General features: G+C 41.6%; 1 protein-coding gene and 1 long non-coding RNA gene across 3 annotated transcripts in view; one reads left to right on the plus strand and one right to left on the minus strand.

Annotated features, from left to right (window-relative positions):
* Positions 1-689: 689 nt before the first annotated feature.
* Positions 690-9,618, minus strand: LOC133465141 (uncharacterized). 2 transcript variants are annotated; one of them, XR_009784553.1, is made up of 5 exons: positions 9,414-9,618; positions 4,508-4,654; positions 4,152-4,202; positions 3,186-3,344; positions 690-828 (listed from the first exon to the last, which is right to left on the minus strand). It is a non-coding gene; the product is annotated as an uncharacterized LOC133465141 (long non-coding RNA). The 2 variants fall into 2 exon arrangements; XR_009784554.1 differs by lacking the exon at positions 4,152-4,202 and having other exon boundaries at positions 9,414-9,614.
* The window catches only part of arrdc1b (arrestin domain containing 1b), a 35,224-nt gene continuing 25,081 nt past the window's right edge, over positions 9,496-19,638 (plus strand). Inside the window, exon 1 of the mRNA XM_061747602.1 lies at positions 9,496-9,636. Within this exon, the coding sequence (XP_061603586.1) occupies positions 9,519-9,636 (118 nt within the window). The 5' untranslated portion in view covers positions 9,496-9,518. The remainder of the gene's footprint in view (positions 9,637-19,638) is intronic.

Below are 19,638 nucleotides of genomic sequence, written 5' to 3' on the forward strand. Positions count from 1 at the left end.
TAATAATAATAGTAATAATAATAATGCATTCAATGAATTGATTTCTACAGTGATTCAGAGGGTTGTGCTCCGATCAAATTCACCAAAATCGCATTAGACTGGCAGTGTACCTACTATGCCGGACTTAGCTGTGGTCCTGTCAGGCGTAAGGTGACTTTCTGCCACCAAATTTTCATTGAGCAGGGCGCATGTCAAAGGACACACCCTCGTTGTGCTGGTACACCTAGCTTGTCAGAGACCAGTCTGCCAAATTGGCAAAACACGGCAGGGATACGATCAGGATACACATAGTTTTTTGCGATCCGCCGTAGCTGCGCCAGCTACAAAAATAGAGCCCGAGTGTAAGGAGAGAATCTACTTGTTAAGTGCAGAGAACAAGCAATCACACATTCACTTGTGTAATCTTTGCTGACAGATACATTGAGCAGGCCATCAAGAAGCTGAGCAAAAAACACATGGAGCACATTAAGATGTACGACCCCGCACGGTGGTCAGGACAACATGAGACGTCTCACAGGTCGTCATGAGACGTCCAATGTGAACAAATTCTCCGCTGGAATTGAAAACAGAGGTCCCAGTATCCGCATTCCTCACCAGGTGGGTCAAGAAAAGAAAGGCTACTTTGAGGACCGTCGCCCTGCAGCAAACTGTGACCCGTACCTTGTGACCAAGGCCATTGCAAACACCTGCTTGCTTGATGATGATGAAGAAGTGAAGGGCTGTGGAGAGCTTCAAAAAGAGCTGGAATTAGCAGGTACTGTTGTGACAAGGAAAACAAGGAGTAATGTACTCCGCCGCCAGGACCTGAATGCACGCAGGACGCCTTTGCTGAAAAAAAAAAAAAACATGTCAAATCTGTGTGTAAAACTTGCAGACTTTTGTTAGATGAAATTATATAGTTTGTTTTAACATTACGGTGTTTAAATAACACAATATTTAATTCCTCTCAGTTTTGCAATAAACCTCAACTGGGAGTGACAAATAAACAACTTGAACCAAACACACTTTGCCTCTTATTTGAAAAACTGCATCCAAGTCTTCTTTTTGTTTGTTCAAAGTGATGTTACGTGACATTCTCCCATTTCTTGACAGCAAGTGAGCAACAACAGGCACTAAGGAATACTTTAAAAAGTGTGTTTTGAAGTTTAAGGGAGGGGAAAAACACATTTGTTTGTTTGTTTTTTTGACAAATTGAAGTAAAAAGAGGAAAAAGGTCAAAGCGTGGACAGAGTACATAAGCGCTATGAATATGCGCCATATAAAATAATTACAACGCACTCAAGAAGGTTGCCAGGTCATAGAAATATTGAAAATAATGTGTTTGTGTAGATTGTCAGTCATCCAAGTTCATAGTAATCTGCAAAGGTTATATCAAGGCAACAAGACTTCAGCAACAAGACTTCATCTTGGTTGTTGATGACATTTCACCTTTAATCCAAGAGGTTCCTTGAATTACAAATGTAAAGTGCTGTGTCACACATTCAGATTAGTTGGTACAAAATTATACTGAAAGCACACATAAACAATCACATAGTGCAACACATTTCCATGGCCTAAATTGATGTTTCACTAAATTCCCACTAGGTGGCGGTATTGACTTTGTTCACGATCAACATCCATCCATCCATTTTCTGAGCCGCTTATCCTCACAAGGGTCGCGGGAGTGCTGGAGCCTATCCCAGCTATCATCGGCCAGGAGGTACACCCTGAACTGGTTGCCAGCCAATCGCAGGGCACATAGAAACGAACAACCATTCGTTCTCACATTCACACCTACGGGCAATTCAGAGTCTTCAATTAACCTAGCATGCATGTTTTTGGGATGTGGGAGAAAACCCACGCAGGCACGGGGAGAACATGCAAACTCCACACAGGCGGGGCCGGGGATTGGACCCCGGTCCACAGAACTGTGAGGCAGGCGCTCTAACCAGTCGGGCACTGTGCCAGATAAATTTTCAATGTCCCGAAAATTCTAAATACATGTAAATCAATTTGACCTCAACGAAATAGCCATCTATTCATTTTGTGTGCCGCTTATCCTGTTCTGGGTGACAAGTGAGCTGGATACTATCCCAACTGACTTTGGCACATATAGACAACCATTCACACTCACATTCCCCTCATATGGGCACTTTAAAGTCTTGCATTTTTTGGGAATGTTTAGAACCCCCGGGTCACACGAGTCCCGCTGAGGACAAAAGACACTGGCAACGAGAGAGAGAGTCTCTAGTCTGCTTCCTGACCACTGTCGAGGTGTCCTTGAGCAACGCACTGACCCTGTTTGCGTGGCACTGATTGTGCGCCCCTTTACGCTGACATCGTTCCTGCATGCAAAATATACAGTAGAGTTCAAGTTGAATTTCCCTTTCAGGGATTATAATCAGTATTAGTGATTAAAACACACACACACACACACAAGCTCTAGCGGAACATACAAACGCCACAAAGAAAGTTCAATGCTAAAGTCTCCAACCCAGAACCTTTGACTGTGATTCAGACAGGCTTACCACATGTTCCAATAATAATAGTTAATCAATGTTATCCGTAGTTGGTTGGAGTACTGGGAAATTATGTCCACTTAAATATCCCGGTCCTCAGAACTGTGAGACAGACGCTCTAACCAGTCGGCCACCATGCCGCCACAATTAACATTTTGGACGTCATGCTTTCAATATACAGTAATTGCCTTTATTTTTTGTTTGTCCTCTGAATGAAGTTCGGTGTCATTAGTTTCCCTGTTGTCTGTCTCTGCCTCATGTCCGTGATAACCCTCAAGTTCATTGTAGCCTATGTATTTGCAGGGTTTCTGCAGGATTCACCAAATGAGATGACTTCCGATTTTTACGACCAATATTAGCTTTTCACATTTTACTGACAGTAGGTATTGAATCACTGAACTACAGGAAAATGAAAATGTCGCAGTGTGCATTGTGAACACTACATTCTAGATTAGATTAGAGACACTCGTGAACAAGACCCCAAGATACTTGAACTCCTCCACTTGGGGCAGGATCTCATCCCTGACCTGGAGAGGGCACGCCACCCTTTTACGGGAGATCGACAGGCGGATTGGTGCAGCATCTGCAGTGATGCGGACTTTGTATCGGTCCGTTGTGGTAAAGAAGGAGCTAAGCCGAAAGGCGAAGCTCTCAATTTACCGGTCGATCTACGTTAACTACCCTCACCTATGGTCACGAGCTGTGGGTCGCCTGGGTGCCTGATTCTGATGCCTCCCGGACGCCTCCCTGGTTCCAGGCATGTCCCACCGGGGACGACCCAGGACACGCTGGAGAGACTACGTCCTTCGGCTGGCCTGGGAACGCCTCGGGATCCCCCCGGAAGAGCTGGATAATATATCCCCAACACATGCATGGTAGGTTAATTGGAGCCTCTAAATTGCCCGTAGGTGTGAATATGAGTGTGAATGGTTGTTTGTTTAGATGCAGAGGTGGGTAGAGAAGCCAAATATTGTTCTCTTACTTTAGAATATAATGACTCAAGTAAAAGTAAAAAGTAGTCATCCCAATATTTACTTGAGTATGCGTAAGAAAGTACTCAATGAAAAAAACTACTCAAGTAAAGAGTAACTTGTGAGTAACTTCTGATGTTTTTGTTTAATCAGAGCATGAACCGCTCTGAGCATGACTGTCTTGTGTCATTTGATTGGTGAAAAAAGACTAATTTTGATTGGCTCGCGAAGGCTATGTGCACGGTAATGTGACTGCCTTGTGTCGTCTGATTGGTGAAAAATTAGTCCTTTTGATTGGCTCGTGAAGGCTATGTGCGCGGTCATGTGACTGCTTTGTGTCGTCTGATTGGTGATTTGGAGTCAAATGACGTGAGTGATCCCGTTTGATTGGCCCAACAGGCACCCTATGCGGAAATCGAAGATGGAGTTTAAAAATAGACGTGCACATAAATAAAAGTAGCGAACGGCATGTCGATCATTGTAACGGAGTAAGAGTATCGATCCTTCTTCACATAAATACGCAAGTAAAAGTAAAAAGTACGGTGCATTTTAAAGTACTGTGACAAGTACAGTTTATGGAAAATGTTACTTGAGTAAATGTAACGGAGTAAATGTAGCACGTTACTATCCACCGCTGTATATATGTGCCCTGTGATTGGCTGGCGACCAGTTCAAGGTGTACCTTGCCTCTTGCCGGAAGATGGCTGGGATAGGCTCCAGCACGCCCGCGACCCTAGTGAGGATAAGCAGTACGGAAATATATAGTCAATATATAATCACTTGATGGATTGGTTTTAGCATGTTTAATAAATTAAAGTTGACAAATGTCAAAGTAGCCCTTGCATTCTTTGATTTTTCTGTATGCAGCCCTCAGAGAAAAACGGTTTGAGCACCACTGCTCTAGCAACTAGTGACAGAGCCACGGTGGCCATATTGCACCCCTACCCCATAGAACAATAATATTTCATCATCCCCTGCTGTTACTGTTATGCATGCGCTGGCCGGTAAGATCCAACCCACGCTTACACGTACACTTACCTGCGAGATGACTATAGGCAGCTTGCGAAACTCACGCTCCGCCCCCGGTCATCATGGTAATAAAAGCAGCCTCACCATTGGCCCAGCAGTTATGTGGGGCGGAATGAGGGCTGGCTCACATGTGACAGGGACGCCCCCGGTTGATTTCTGTAAGACAAGAAATAACTTGTCCAAAGTCTGATATAATTCTTGATTCCCTGGGTATTTTGACAAAAGTATGTTAAAGACATGTTCTTAATACACCTGAGAAGTGTTTTAAATTGAAAAAGAAGATTATTATAGTATGCTCCTTTACATTGTGATGTCTTATATCAGCCACATTTTGCTTGTTTGGGCCCCAATTATTTGTGCGTACCCAAAGAGACTTTCTACACTCAATAGATTACAGTGAATATACATGTAGATGTGATATTTTATGAAACATTTCAAATGTTCCAAATGCTCACGAATACAAATGTAAATGTACATGTCAACAGCTGTGGCTTGCATAGTGATGTTATCCAGCTCAAATACAGTTATTAAAATATGGAAACTTTGAATATAAATGGTTGTTCCTGGGACACCACTTTTAATACCTGTAGTTCACCACCTTAATCTGTGTTCAAGAACTTGTCATATGCTGTGATAGATCAGGACCAATGATAAACTGTTATCACTCAGTATATTGGAATGTATTCACCTCTGCCTTATTTTAAGCAGAGGTGACATGAGGGGTTAATATCCGTTACTTCCTGACATATGTATGATCTTACCACTCTTGGGTGTTCTGCCTTAGAATGAATGACTCATTAATTAATTAAGCTGCTTGACCAAACACTTTTACAAGTAAACAAAAGAAGCCATGTGAACGTAGACTGCATACCAGATTTCCATGGTTACATGCAGTAACTTGGCAACCATTGTGTTTGTCTGTCGTCATAGAAATATCTGTTTCAGGGTGCCTACCTAGAATATTTACAGCCTGGTGAGTTGTTAATAATGGAAATATTTCATGTCTCTGTCCTTATTGATATGTAAAAGCTTAGCTGGTGTCAACAGTAAAAGAGAATAATGTTCTTTGTGGTGATTTTATTCTTAAATCCATGTCTGTATTTTCAGCAGTTGCTTATCAATGCAGGAAGTACAGACACTAAGAACACAGGATAGTAAACAGGAACTGGAAGTTCTGATAATAAGGTAACGTCGGTTTGTGACGTACAGTCTGTTGAATATGTTGTACTGCATGTTAGTAATGTAAAACAAAAAAAAAGTTTATATATGAACTCCATGTTTAAATGTCAGCATGCAACCATGTTTTAATAAGAAACAATGGAAAATGTAAAGTTAGTTAATTAGTTAACTTTGTTTTGAAGTTTCCTGTTATATCAGGACAATATAACCATATCGTTATGATGAACATTATCACATTATCAGCCAATATGGCTATCCGCATTTTATTTATACTTGCACAATCGAACCTTGCTGAGTAAGGCCCATTACAGACTGTACGTTCTCTTCATAAATCAACTTTTGGTGAAAAAAAAAAAAAAAAAAAAAAAGACAAAATGCTATGCTTCCCTAAAGTTTTAGGGACATTTGTAGCATTTTAGTGTTAGGTATCAAGAGGTAGGGACACCGTAAGTGCAGTAAAGTGATGACAATGGGCCCATGACTGAATCGGTCCCAAGAATACCGTGGCTGTGTTCAGAAACACTCCCTATCCACTATGTAGCACATCATTACATCACAAGATTAATTGCAAATGTTTGGTACTCAACAATTAAATACAACTGCAATGTACTTAACAAATGTAATGTACTGGATTTAAAAAAAAAAAAAAAAAAAGTTTTCAGTCACTGTAACATTATGGGCAGTTTGAGCATTTAATTCAGTGATTCTTTTACATCCCACCAGAGGATGCCAGCGTCCCAGTAGTGGTACTTTCAAAAACGCTGCCATATAAAATGCCCTCAATGTATCCCACAATGGATTTTTATAAGTGGTTAAATATCGATGGTCACTAGAAAAGCAATATATGAAAGCAATACATACATTACCATGTTCCATTCCCCTGACACAGAAAAATGATTTTCCATTTCCGAGGCACATTTTTTAGCACAAGACAAATTTATGAGTCGTGATGTGAAAATATCACAACACAGATGGACATTAAGTGATTTGTTCATATTAATTTTCTGAAATACACAAAATACCTTGGCGATCTGATCCCCGGCTACAGAAGCTGGCTCTAGGGACGTGGAATGTCACCTCTCTGGCAGGGAAGGAGCTCGAGCTGGTGTGCGACTAGATATAGTCGGGCTCGCCTCCACACACAGCTTGGGCTCTGGTACCAGTCCTCTCGAGAGGGGTTGGATGCTCTTCCACTCTGGAGTCGATCAGAACCTGAGTGGTGTTCTGTTATTGGACTTCTGTGCTCACCACGGATTGTCCATAACGAACACCATGTTCAAGCACAAGGGTGTCCACACGTGCACTTGGCACCAGGACACCCTAGGTCGCAGTTCGATGATCGACTTTGTGGTCGTGTCATCGGACTTGCAGCCACATGTCTTGGACACTCTGGTGAAGAGAGGGGCGGAGCTGTCAACTGATCACCACATCACCATCACTTCCACCTCCGGCAGAACTATACCCCGTCTCGGGGGAGGAGGGGGACATTGAGTCTGAGTGGACCATGTTCCGCGCCTCCATTGCCGAGGCGGCCGACCGGAGCTGTGGCCGTAAGGTAGTCGGTGCCTGTCGTGGCAGCAATCTCCGAACTAGTTGGTGGACACCAGTGGTGATGGATGCCGTCAAGCTGAAGGAGTTCAATCAGGCCTTTTTGGCCCGTGGGACTCCTGAGGGAGCTGATGGGTACCGGCTGGCCAAGCGGAATGCAGCTTTGGTGGTTGCTGAGGCAAAAACCCGGACCTGGGTGGAATTCGGTGAGGCCATGGAGAACAATTTCCGAACGGCTTCAAGGAAATTCTGGTCCACCATCCGGCATCTCAGGAGGGGGAAGCAGTGCACCATCAACACTGTGTGTAGTGGGAATGCTGCACCACTGACCTCGACTCGGGACATTGTGAGTCGGTGGTGAGAATACTTTGAAGACCTCGATTCCACGAGGAAGCAGAGTCTGGGGTCTATCTCTGGGGTTGAGGTGGTTAAAAAGCCGTGCTAAGTGAGTGATTAAGAGTTATGGCTCCCGCAGGTCGGGCCCCCGCAGGTCGGGCCCATTAGGCCGGACAACCACCAACAAAGTGGGCCATCCCACCCAGACCCGCAGCACCAACCCCGCAAATGAAATGAGTTTCCTCCGCAGGGTGTCCGGGCTCTCCCTTAGAGATAGGGTGAGTAGCTCTGTCATCCGGGAGGGGCTCAGAGTAGAGCCGCTGTTCCTCCGCATTGAGAGGAGCCAGATGAGGTGGCTCGGGCATCAGTTTAGGATGCCTCCCGGACGCCTCCCTGCTGAGATGTTCCGGGCACGTCCCACCGGGAGGAGACCCTGGGGACGACCCAGGACACGCTGGAGAGACTATGTCTGTCGGCTGGCCTGGGAACGCCCCGGGTTCCCCTCGGAGCTGGAAGAAGTGGCTGGGGAGAGGGAAGTCTGGGCTTCCCTGCTGAGGCTGCTGCCCCCGCGACCCGACCTCGGATAAGCAGAGGAAAATTGATGGATGAAATAAGCAAAATATTTTTTATGCATTTCACAAAATTAATATATATAATTTATATATAATTAATGTATTAAATTGTTCTCATAGAAGGTAAACCAGCTGATGTTGATCTGGTAGGTTTTTATTATGTGACAGCGATGACACACAGTATGTAGTGGCACGTCTGAGTAGTGTTTGAAAACATTTGACTGATGAATGCACTCTATAGTCCACCATATAAAACAAAGGATTCGGAAATGTATCTGAACGCAGCCAGTATTCTCACTAGGTATCATTTACATGGATGGCCACAAAGATGAAACACCTGTCAACAGGTGAGTGTTGTTTGAAAGGACTGGGAAGTAACCAAGTACAAATACTTTGTTACTGTACTTGAGTAGTTTACAGTTATTTTCTTTACATGAGCGGCCATATATATATATATATATTATTTTTTTTTTACGCTGTACCTTTGAAAACAGATCCGGTGTAATAGATGTAATTGGACAACATCTGTTGATGCTGTTGCTGATGGCAACAGATTTGGAGAAGCAAGATGTTTTCCTTCTAGAATTTATTTATATTGTTTGATATTGTTCTCTTCAATAATGATTTATGGCATTTTTAAGCAATCTGTGTCCAATTTGACATGTATTTTTTTGAGTTGTTATCATTAGCTAATTTAACATTTTTGTTTCTCAGTTCACATTAGCAAAGCGATGGGAACACATTGTTTTGATCGCATAAAGGTCGCGCTAACACTAGCTAGCTCCTAAACAACAACATGCTACATGTAATATGATTGTTTTTCTTCTCAGTACGAGCACTAAATTCATAAAAAACTTGAACTTTTTGTGTGTTTATTATTTTTTTTTATTTGTTTTGTGTGTGCCTAGTTAGCAGCCGTCACCCTTGAGGCAGGGGACAATTACCATTTGAGGCGCTTGATAAAAATATGTCGTACCAGTCATACCACATTGGTTTATCATGACCTCGTCTAACTAACAAAATAATAATAATAATAATGATAAATAAATATAAAATATATATGTATATGTATTTTATGGCATCTCTCCTTCTTCTTCGTCCCAAGAATCAATTTGCGTTTGTGGAATAAAGTGGTGAAAAGAACAACACGTTATCCGGGTCATATAGCGTAGCAAATGAATTGAATGTCGGTCAGCCGAAAACCAGCGTGCATTTACAGAATGCAGTACATGTTGAGCGTCAGATAAGTCAGTTTGTCCCTCCCATGGCTGTCAACGTACCGTTTAGTCAATTGACGTCAGTGTTCTCCTCGAGGCAGCAGGTGAGAGCGAGTCAAGCAGGCGTCGCGTCTCCGTGCAAAAGCGACCGAGTAGCGGAGCGCAGCCATGGGAAAGCTACAAGAATTTCACATCACTTTCGCCAACAATAAGGTGGTTTACAGTCCGGGAGAGTCTATCGGCGGAACTGTCAAAATACGACTCAGCAACTCGCTGCAGTACAAAGGTAATGTGTGCTCGAGGGAGAGGAGGAGGAGGAGTGTTTTTAGTCTCATCAAGCGCGCAAGGACACACAAATGTGGACAAAGTTGACCGTCGAATACATCACGGTGTTGTTCGGCTATAATAATGCACCCTTTATTTTCTAGGGCTTCAGAGCAAGTCGCGGGTGCTTGGTTAGCAAGTCGTTTGAAAACCACATCCCGTCCTACTACACCCCGCCTGATACGTGCTCGCCACTTGTTGTCTTAGCATGACCTGAACTTGTTTGGCTTTGGAACATGGAGAAACAGTCATGTCAAATAGAAGAGCGGGTGCACACGTCGTACCGTGGGAAACACTTTTATAGAAGATAGGGATGCACATTTCAAATGGTTTTCTGCCACAAATGTGATACGGTGAATTCAATTCAACTGACAACGATGGGGATAAATGAGAGTAGTAAGGTGGAGGGTCTCAGTTGTTGCCCTTGAAATGAACAATGGGTCCATTGTATAGTAATAATCCTTCTGTGGTAATAAAGGACATGCTTTTAATGTTAAATGAAAGCTGTTTTTGTGAGAGAGAAATACACTAATACGCCTCTGTTGTATTTGTTTGTCAAACAAAAGCCTGATAAGTTTCTAACCAAACTTCCAAATGTGTTTAAATACTGTCCTTAAGCTTGTTTAAATACTGTCCTTAAGCTCTGGTTTGTTGACATTCTCCTGAAAGGACAGCCTGAACTAACAGAAAAAAAAGGAGTAACAGTTCAATTGAAGCCGTGACACTTGCTTAATTGATGACTGTGAACGAAGAAACTACAGCCAATGTATGCTATGCATAAAGGAACCTCAAGAGTCATGCATTGCAAAATTCGATCATTTTCAAGAAAAATATGGATCAAAAGTTGAAGAAACACTTTGGTGTCCGAACCGCTTTCATTGCTTGCAAAACAGTCACACAGGATGTCAACATATTGCGCAAGTCCTGAATAACAGTCATTGGTAGTGGCTGATTTTTGTGCAGTCAAAGTGGGATCAATTCCCTCTCAATGACTGTGTGTGAATGTTAGCATTAACGGTTGTCTTCTCTCTGTGGTCGGTGACTAATCCAGGGTGTAGTCTGCCTTTCTATCAGTCAGCTAAAGTAGTGGGGGTACTAGTGAAGTGACTCACCTTCACATTATGTCTACTAGCTTGCTTCGAAAATATTGTCTGTTTTAGTGACGCATAAGGCTTGAAGTGGGCCTCCCCCCCCAAAAAAAATTAATGGTCTAGACCACATGTGTCAAACTGGTGGCCCGGGGGCCAGATCCGGCCCGCCACATCATTTTATGTGGCCCGCGAAAGCAAATCCATCCATCCATCCATCCATTTTCTGAGCCGCTTCTCCTCACTAGGGTCGCGGGCGTCCTGGAGCCTATCCCAGCTATCATCGCGCAGGAGGCGGGGTACACCCTGAACTGGTTGCCAGCCAATTGCAGGGCACATACAAACAAACAACCATTCGCACTCACGTTCACACCTACGGGCAATTTAGAGTCTCCAATTCATGCGTGTTTTTGGGATGTGGGAGGAAACCGGAGTGCCCGGAGAAAACCCACGCAGGCACGGGGAGAACATGCAAACTCCACACAGGCGGGGCCGAGGAACTGTGAGGCTGACGCTCTAACCAGTCACCCACCGTGCCGCCGCAAGCAAATCTAAATCGCTAATTGTGTTCTGGTGTAATACCATTGAGATATTTGCAAGCATTTTTTTGTGACCAATCCCCCTTTAAAAAGAAATGTAATAGTTGAAAAACATGTTTGTATAGGCTTTTGATTCCAAAACTGGTTATTCATCAATGTGTTGTGTATATTGTGATTACAGTATATGAGGTAATCTTTCATTTATATGGCTCCACAGTCGTAGCGGCCCTCCAAGGGAAGTCATAACTCGGATGTGGCCTGTGACAAAAATGAGTTTGACACCCTTGGTCTAGACCCTTTTCACATCTGCCATTTCCCTTGAGCAGTTCCTGATGGTGTGCTAACTCATGCCTGGCAGATAGTCGAGTAGAACAACTAAGGCCATCAGCAATAAGTGGGCTGCTGGTGTTAAGATAGACCCTGTTTCTGTAGATGAAAATAGCCTGAGCCCAATGGCAGGTTTTTCGCTCTCATTTATTTGACCAAGGGTCTGGCTGTGTTTACTTACACTTGTAGGTTCATACTCTCGTCCGCACGAAAAAAAAAAAATGCATACATCAAAATGCATGGTGTGCATACCCGTTTGCTTTGTGTTCACGTTGGCATTTTTAGTATCGGCTACACAGTGTCGACATAAAAAAATAAATGCATTAAGCCACAAGCTCCTTGTGAAGTGTCATGTGAAGAAACACATTTTCCAAATGTAAATCCTGTCTGCTGTGTTGAAAATAGAGGTGCAACAATCAATCGATTAATCCACAACTAATCGATTATCAAATTGATCGACAACTATTTTGATAATCATTTAGAGAGCTTGATCAACTGAAAAATGCCCAACTCCTAGGGATTTTAGCCTCCCAACTGTAAATATTGTTAGATTTCTGTAGTCCTCTAGGAAAGCAGACTGTTTATCTTTGTGTTTCATCAAAATAAGACATTTGCAAACATCTGCTTTTACTTTGCAAAACAATGATAAACATTTTTCCTTATTTTCTGACATTACAGACCAAACCAGTAACTGAAGCATAATCAATATATGTGCATTATCTGCACCGTCAATTTGAAATAATGTCTTGTTTTTGAACAAAGGGATGGAATTTTTTAATTTTTTTTTTATCCGATTCATCGAGAGTTTGGATAAGTTACATTTTTGCTCTATACGAGGGAAATAAGGACCAAGCCCTGTTGTGAATAGCTAAAATCTGAAAATAACTGATGCCAACCCTACAAGGAATTTGTAATTACCTGTAGATGCCACAAAATGGCATCTAACACAGAGAGAACACCGGTATTCCGTTTGGATTGATTTATTTACTGTAATCGATAACAACACACAAAGAATAATCAGCACAGCATCAACACCATGCATTTAGAATCTATACAATCATGCTTAAATTAATTATATATAATATATACATATTTATATATTTATATGAAATATACATTAATATAATCATACTATTTATTAACTAAACAAACCACCTTCATTAGAGGCTTATCAATAGTATTAGCTTGTATACTAGCCTAATAACATGCTAGCACAAACTGACACGACATCACACGTAGTCAAACAATTACCGTATACGCACTAGCACTTTATACAAGCTATATTAAGTCATTAAACTCAACTTTTGTATTTAATACTTTAATTGTGCGCACAAAAAACAATGAATAGGCAAATCTTTGAACAAATAATGGGGGACAAGTTCCCCCCAAAATCTATTATTAGGTGAGTTTTTAATGCCAAACAATGACTATTTCCGTCTGACGTGTCCCAAAAAGCATCTAAAATGTATTTTTTTATAGCAAGCGCTGTTGTGTGCTCACCTGCCCCCCCCAATGCATATGCTGTTAAATATTTATAGTTTCTCTCTTTTTTTGCTATTATTTTAACGCTGGCCAGTTACATAGCAGTTCATGTGTACTTGTTGTTGGCAAGAGTCATTTCTCTCTGATTTTTGTCATCCTGAAGCAGATGGCATTTCGGCAGCACTTACTGTTTGATTCATTTTTACTGCAAGGTCACCATTGCTCTTCCTTGAGTTGTTTAATAATAACCACATTTATACCCGACTGTTGTGGCAATGGAACAATTTTAAGAAGCTTTCTAAATGACAATATGATTGTCTTTTTCTTTTAAGTGTGTGTTGTTGATTGTGGGTTTATGCATCATGCTAGACGATATCTACAATCCTTCGGGCAGGTGACCAAAGACAATACTCGTCGTCTTGTTGATCGTTTGTTTCAATGCAGGTGACATAGCAGATTTTTCTGTAATCCTCCAAAGTGCATTCCATAGGGGAGGTGTCTAGTTAATGCATAATCTGTCTGACAGATGGGCTCTCAGACCTCACCAGTGCTATTGGAAATAAAGGAACTTTCACATCTGCCGCGGAAGGTGATGTTTTCACCACCATTTGTTCGTTACTTTGGGGCATTACGCAGAAAATCAAAAGTGTAGATGAAAGATTCCCACCCTTTGTTGTTTTTGGGGGTCATTTTCCGTACCGCTTATCCTCACTAAAGTCGCGGGCGTGCTGGAGCCTATCCCAGCTCTCTTTGGGCGAGAGGTGGTGTACACCCTGAACTGGTCGCCAGCCAATCACAGGGCACATATAAACAAACAACCATTTGCACTCACATTCACACTTACGGGTAATTTGAAGTTTTCAATTAACCTACCACGCATGTTTTGGGGATGTGGGTGGAAACCGGAGTACCTCCACACAGGCGAGGCCAGATTTGTACCCGGTGATGCAGATGTACTCACCAGTCGCCCACCGTGCCGCCGGGGCATTTGTTATTTTTTAAATTTCTTTTTAGACATTTCCCAGGATTTTGTAATCAATAATAGATGTATCTTAACTAGGATAAGAATGACTTATTACCAAGATAGTCACGCATATGTGGAAGTAGATACCTACCGGTATATACTTTTATACATAGTTTGGTGCACTTCTAGGTCTGCATTCTACTTGCGTTCTATTCAGGTTTTCTGCTTGTATGAGAAGCAAAAGACTATGCAGCACTTCTGCGTTTGGGTAACGGGGCGTGGTAACTGGAGGAGCTATCCCGTCTTTTTGTCGTTGAAATTTTGACCTCAAAAAGTAGCAACACCGAACTATTTAATATGCTGTATCTATTACGCAACCCCACGTTATCACATTTTTCAAGAAAGTTATTTTTCCCTCAGTGTACACCTCTTAACTTTACCACCAGAAATGCTTTATCTGTTGCCGTGCATATGGTCCATTATCACCAGCTGTAGAGCAATGCCCTCGTGTATTTGGAGTCTTAAATTTTCTAAATGTCTGGAAATTACACAGGCTTGTTGAGAGAGTCTGTATATGTACAGGTGTGTTTCAATAAATTACAATATCTTAGGAAATGATACATATTTCAGTAGCTCAATTAAAAATAGTTAGACATATATTACATAGATTCACTATATACAGTGAAATGATTCATGATTTCATTTTTTTATCATTTTGAAGAGGCAAAAGATGTACGAGTGCACAGCATGTGTGCCTCACAGTTCTGAGTTTTGGGGTCCGTCCTGCCTGTGAGGAGTTGCATGTTCTCCCCGTGTTTGCGTGGGTTCTCTGTAGATACTATGGCTTCCTCCTACATTCCAAACGCATGATAAATTAATTCAAGACTCAATTATCCATAGGTGTGAATGCTTGTTTGTCGATGTGTGCCCTGTGATTGGCTGGCGACCAATCCAGGGTGTACCGTACGCTCACCCAAAGTGAGCATGGATAGACTCGTTTTCTAAGACTAAGTGATATAGAAAATTGACGGATAATTTTGATAATTATAGCTTTAGTAACAGCAAATAGTCACAATTCACCATCAATAAATAATATAGCATGAGATGCGATCCAATTTTATTTTTTTGTTTAAACCTAGACCTAAAATAAATGAACTTTTATATGATTTTCAAATTTGAGAGTCACCTGTAGCTCATATAGTAGTCTGAATCACGTCCTGCAGTCCTGTGACCTGTTCACAAAGGTATTCCACTTAAGATGCATTGCACTCCATTTCATGTGCTGTAACTCCTGAGGCGGCATTTTGCGTTCTGTGCCATAGCGCCACTCAAGCGTAACTGCTGATTATTCAATCACCAAGACCACTCGAATCATGCTGAACCAGGAAAACCTCTGTAACCCTGTTGTGTCAATGCCATTTGGGTTTTGCATATGATTAGCAGTTGGTTTGTTGAGTTAGCCTGGGCAGTTATTGAAATAGGTTCTATACAGTATTATTCCCTTGCTTTACCATGGATGGATCACTCAGTGGGATGACATGGGAACGAGCAATAGCGTTTAAACATAGATGGACTTCGACCACTAATGTACACTTAGAGTGGGCGAGCCCACATAACAATAAAGCTCCGCACATCATTTCCAGACTCAAGATGGTTCAGAGGCAGCAGAGAATGAGTTGCTCAGGACATATGAAGGTGGACTGTCAATGTATGTTACGCAGTCTCTGTGCTGTCCTTTGTGTTTAGTGAGAGAGACACTCAATATTTTAAAGACCAAATTCACTGCATTATTGATGATCACGCCATTAGACAGCATTTCTATTGATTGTCTTCCTTTCAAAGTAATTTAAGTGGATTCATACAAAACCCGTGATTAGTTACAAGTTGAACAGGTGCTGTAGTCGTGTTACGTACTAGTATTGTGAGGTTAGCTTGGATGATCAGTATGATCAAATATATTGCGTGGATGTCATTAAATCTCAGATCGGACCGTTCTGTGTGGAGTTGCATACTCTCCTTGTGCACCGGGAGCATGCCAGAGACCGCAACCTCCCACAAAAGTAGAAGTTCAGATCTTGCCTACCGTCTCTCGTGCACATCTCTTTGACCAAGTTCACACCATAAAAGTTTGACTCAAATCCAGTTGTCAACTTGCAACTGTTTGCGTTCAACTTGCATGCAAACCATTAATTCAATTAATGTAACACTGAACCAGGGAGAAAGGAGCAGACCTAATACATCATCTGCTATTTGTCTAATAAAAAAATAACAGTCGGAATAGTATAACTGTAAATACTAGTAGTTTTTAAAACTGTCAAATTTATGTTAATACTTGAAAATCTGTCATTTTTCAACCCAGTTTTTAAAGAGTAGTCAAGTTGCTGGTAAGAAAAGAGAACATACACTAGAAAGTGAGGTCTTTATATGCAGCATCTCATCCCTGAAGCACAAGCAAGTAATGTTCCTGTTTTATGTCCCACAAAAATGTTTGTACAGTAAACCTTTGGAGGATGCCCAGTGAGATACAATATGGCTGTCATTGACTGTGCATTTCGAGTTGAGGCTATAGAAGGAATGCATGATACTGCTATTTTCAGAATCTTGATCGTAGTGAGGCTCGAACCTGTGTCCTCGAGACCCCAAAGCCCAAGTCCTTAGAGACTGAGCTAATAATGGCATCAGTTTCATTCTCACGAACAATAAACAATGTTTTATTAAATAAACACTTATTAAACTTAACATTTATTGAGCATTTCACTCACACGTAACACTTGTTTTATCATTTGATTTTTTTTTTTTTTTTTTTAAAGGATTTATTGTGTTTTATTGTTGAGCTTTACTATGTGCAGCACTTTGTTACAGCTGCAGTTTTTTTATAATGCCCTATAAGTAAAGTTTAGTTGCCTTCTGTTCTTTTACACAGACTGAATCATCATCCTATTCCAATTGCTCAGAAGGTACACTATATGCTGTTTCAGTCACGTGTGTCTTGGCCTGTAGGTGGTAGTGTGGTGCACTCGTGCACATAATGTAGATTTGACGAAAAGACAGAATAAAAAAAAAAAAATTAAAAAAAAAAGAATATTTGCCTGTGAGTATTGTTTTATCATCTTTCTGTATATAGTAATCCCTCACTATATCAGTTCACTTATTGCAAATTCAATGAGTCACTTTTTTTTTTTTTTTAATTGATCAATGTAATGCAGTTACCTGCACAGCTGTGGCATTTTAATGTGGCTGCAATTTCTCACATAAGGACAACTCTTAATCTTTGCGAAAATTTACTGAGTCATCTAAACTTAAATTGCTTGACGATGCAAAGAACATGACCATAATGTCACTGTAGAATACACGAGCCACAGTTAGTTTTACAAAATAAATTCACAAATACCAACCTTAGCCCATACTATAGCTAATGCGCACACTCATAACAATATGGACATTAACAAATGCAAATAAAGAGCAACATTTAGCTTGATTTTCTTCAGCTGCAGTACTCCAGTTAAAAACATCACCGCAAGGAATTCTCAGAATCAGCAGGATCTGCTGGCTAATGCCCATAATGCTTCGCGGTCACTACATTACGAGGACGTCTGTGTAATACACAGTGGCTAATGCTTAGGGAACAGTTTGTATCTTGGTCTCATCAGACCAAAGAATCTTATTTCTCACCATCTTGAAGTCCTTCTGGTGTTTTCTAGCAAACTCCATGCAGGCTTTCATGTGTCTTGCACTGAGGAGAGGCTTCCGTCGAGCTACTCTGCCATAAAGCCCCGACTGGTAGAGGGCTGCAGTGATGGTTGACTTTCTGGAACTTTCTCCCATCTTCCGACTGCATCTCTGGAGCGCAGCCACAGTGATTTTTGGGTTCTTCTTTACTTCTCTCACCAAGGCTCTTCTACCCCAATTGCTCAGTTTGGCCAGACGGCCATCTCCAGGAAGGGTTCCGATCGTCCTAAACGTCTTCCATTTAAGGATTATGGAGGCCACTGTGCTCTTAGGAACCACCTTAGGTGCAGCAGAATTTTTTTTTTTTGTAACCTTTGTCAGATCTCTGCCTTGCCACAAATCTGTCTCTGAGCTCTTCAGGCAGTTTCTTTGACCTCACGATTCTCATTTCTCTGAGCTGTAAGGTCTTATATAGACAGGTGTGTGGCTTTCCTAATCAAGTCCAATCAGTATAACCAAACACAGCTGGACTCCAATGAAGTTCTAGAACCATCTCAAGGATGATCAGAAGAAATGGACAGCACCCAAGACAAACACTCTCGCCCAAGTCCTCTCTTTTGAAACCCCCTTCTTCCTTAACTATGAATCTTTCTTCTTATGGTTTAATAAAAGTGATAAAGTACTACGTATACAGTGTGCACCACAATATTCACTTCGAGCTGTGCTCTGTGATTTGCGATGCAGCTGTACAATAAATGGCAAGCTGACGTACACCCATCAATCACGGACTACAACTACTCGGTTAAACGTGACATCGTCTTTGATGGAGATAGTGAGGATGTGGTTATTTTACCTGATGACTCCAGTAACACAGTCAGCGGCGAAAATGATAGGAGCTCTTTACACTACAGCATGCTCTCTTTTTCAGTCGGCTTTGCCAAACAGCAGCCAAGACGCTACCCATCAATGACCAACTCAAGCTGCTTCACACCAGTCATCTTTAGCGACTGTAGCTAATGCTAAAAACACCGGCGAAACTTGGCCTTTTGACGTCACTACTTAGCGACACAAATAACAATGGCGACGAAAGTTGAAATAACGTTTCGTAAAAATGTATAAGCCTGGGAATCATTTTCGAAAGTTGCTCTTATTGACAACCAGTTCAGGGTGTACCCCGCCTCCTGCCCGATGATTGCTGGGATAGGTTCCAGCACGCCCGCGACCCTAGTGAGGAGAAGTGGCTCAGAAAATGGATGGATGTTCTTATTGTTTTGTTACACTAGACACTGCTACCCTGAACTGCTCCCCAGGCTTTCGCTCCCCTTGCTCCAGTGTGTTCCACTAACAAGTGTTTGTTCACTGTGATGGGGAAAATGCAGAGAACAAATTTTATGTGCATGCATGTTCATGAAAATCAAGGTGATTCTTCTTCTTCTTCTTCTTCTTCTTCTTCTTCAACACAACACTGGCAACAACAAAAAACAACCTTTTTCCTGTAGGCCAGGTTTAAATGTTCTGATGAATATATATGAGGAACAAATCTTTATTTTACTATTGAATTGTAAAAAGATTTTAAAACGCAGTAGAATATTGACTTATTGTTTTAACTTCATGCCTTGTAAAAATGCAATACTGTATAATGATGCGCTTGCCAGTAGCAGTAGCATTGCTGTCAGTGTACAAAGATAAAGTGGAGAGTGACACGAATGACACTTTTCCTCACCAAGATGTGAGTATAAAAGCGGTTCAAATGGAAAACCATATTAAATGTTGCTTAATGTTCTTATCAATTAACTAAACGTGTTAATGAATTCACTTATTTGATAAGCCTCAAGAAGGATCTTAAGGACTTTATAAAAAAAATTCTCAAATTAAAACTTTTTAGTTGAAGACTA

Source organism: Phyllopteryx taeniolatus, chromosome 15 (genome assembly GCF_024500385.1).
Source record: "Phyllopteryx taeniolatus isolate TA_2022b chromosome 15, UOR_Ptae_1.2, whole genome shotgun sequence".
Taxonomy (NCBI): Eukaryota; Metazoa; Chordata; class Actinopteri; order Syngnathiformes; family Syngnathidae; genus Phyllopteryx; species Phyllopteryx taeniolatus.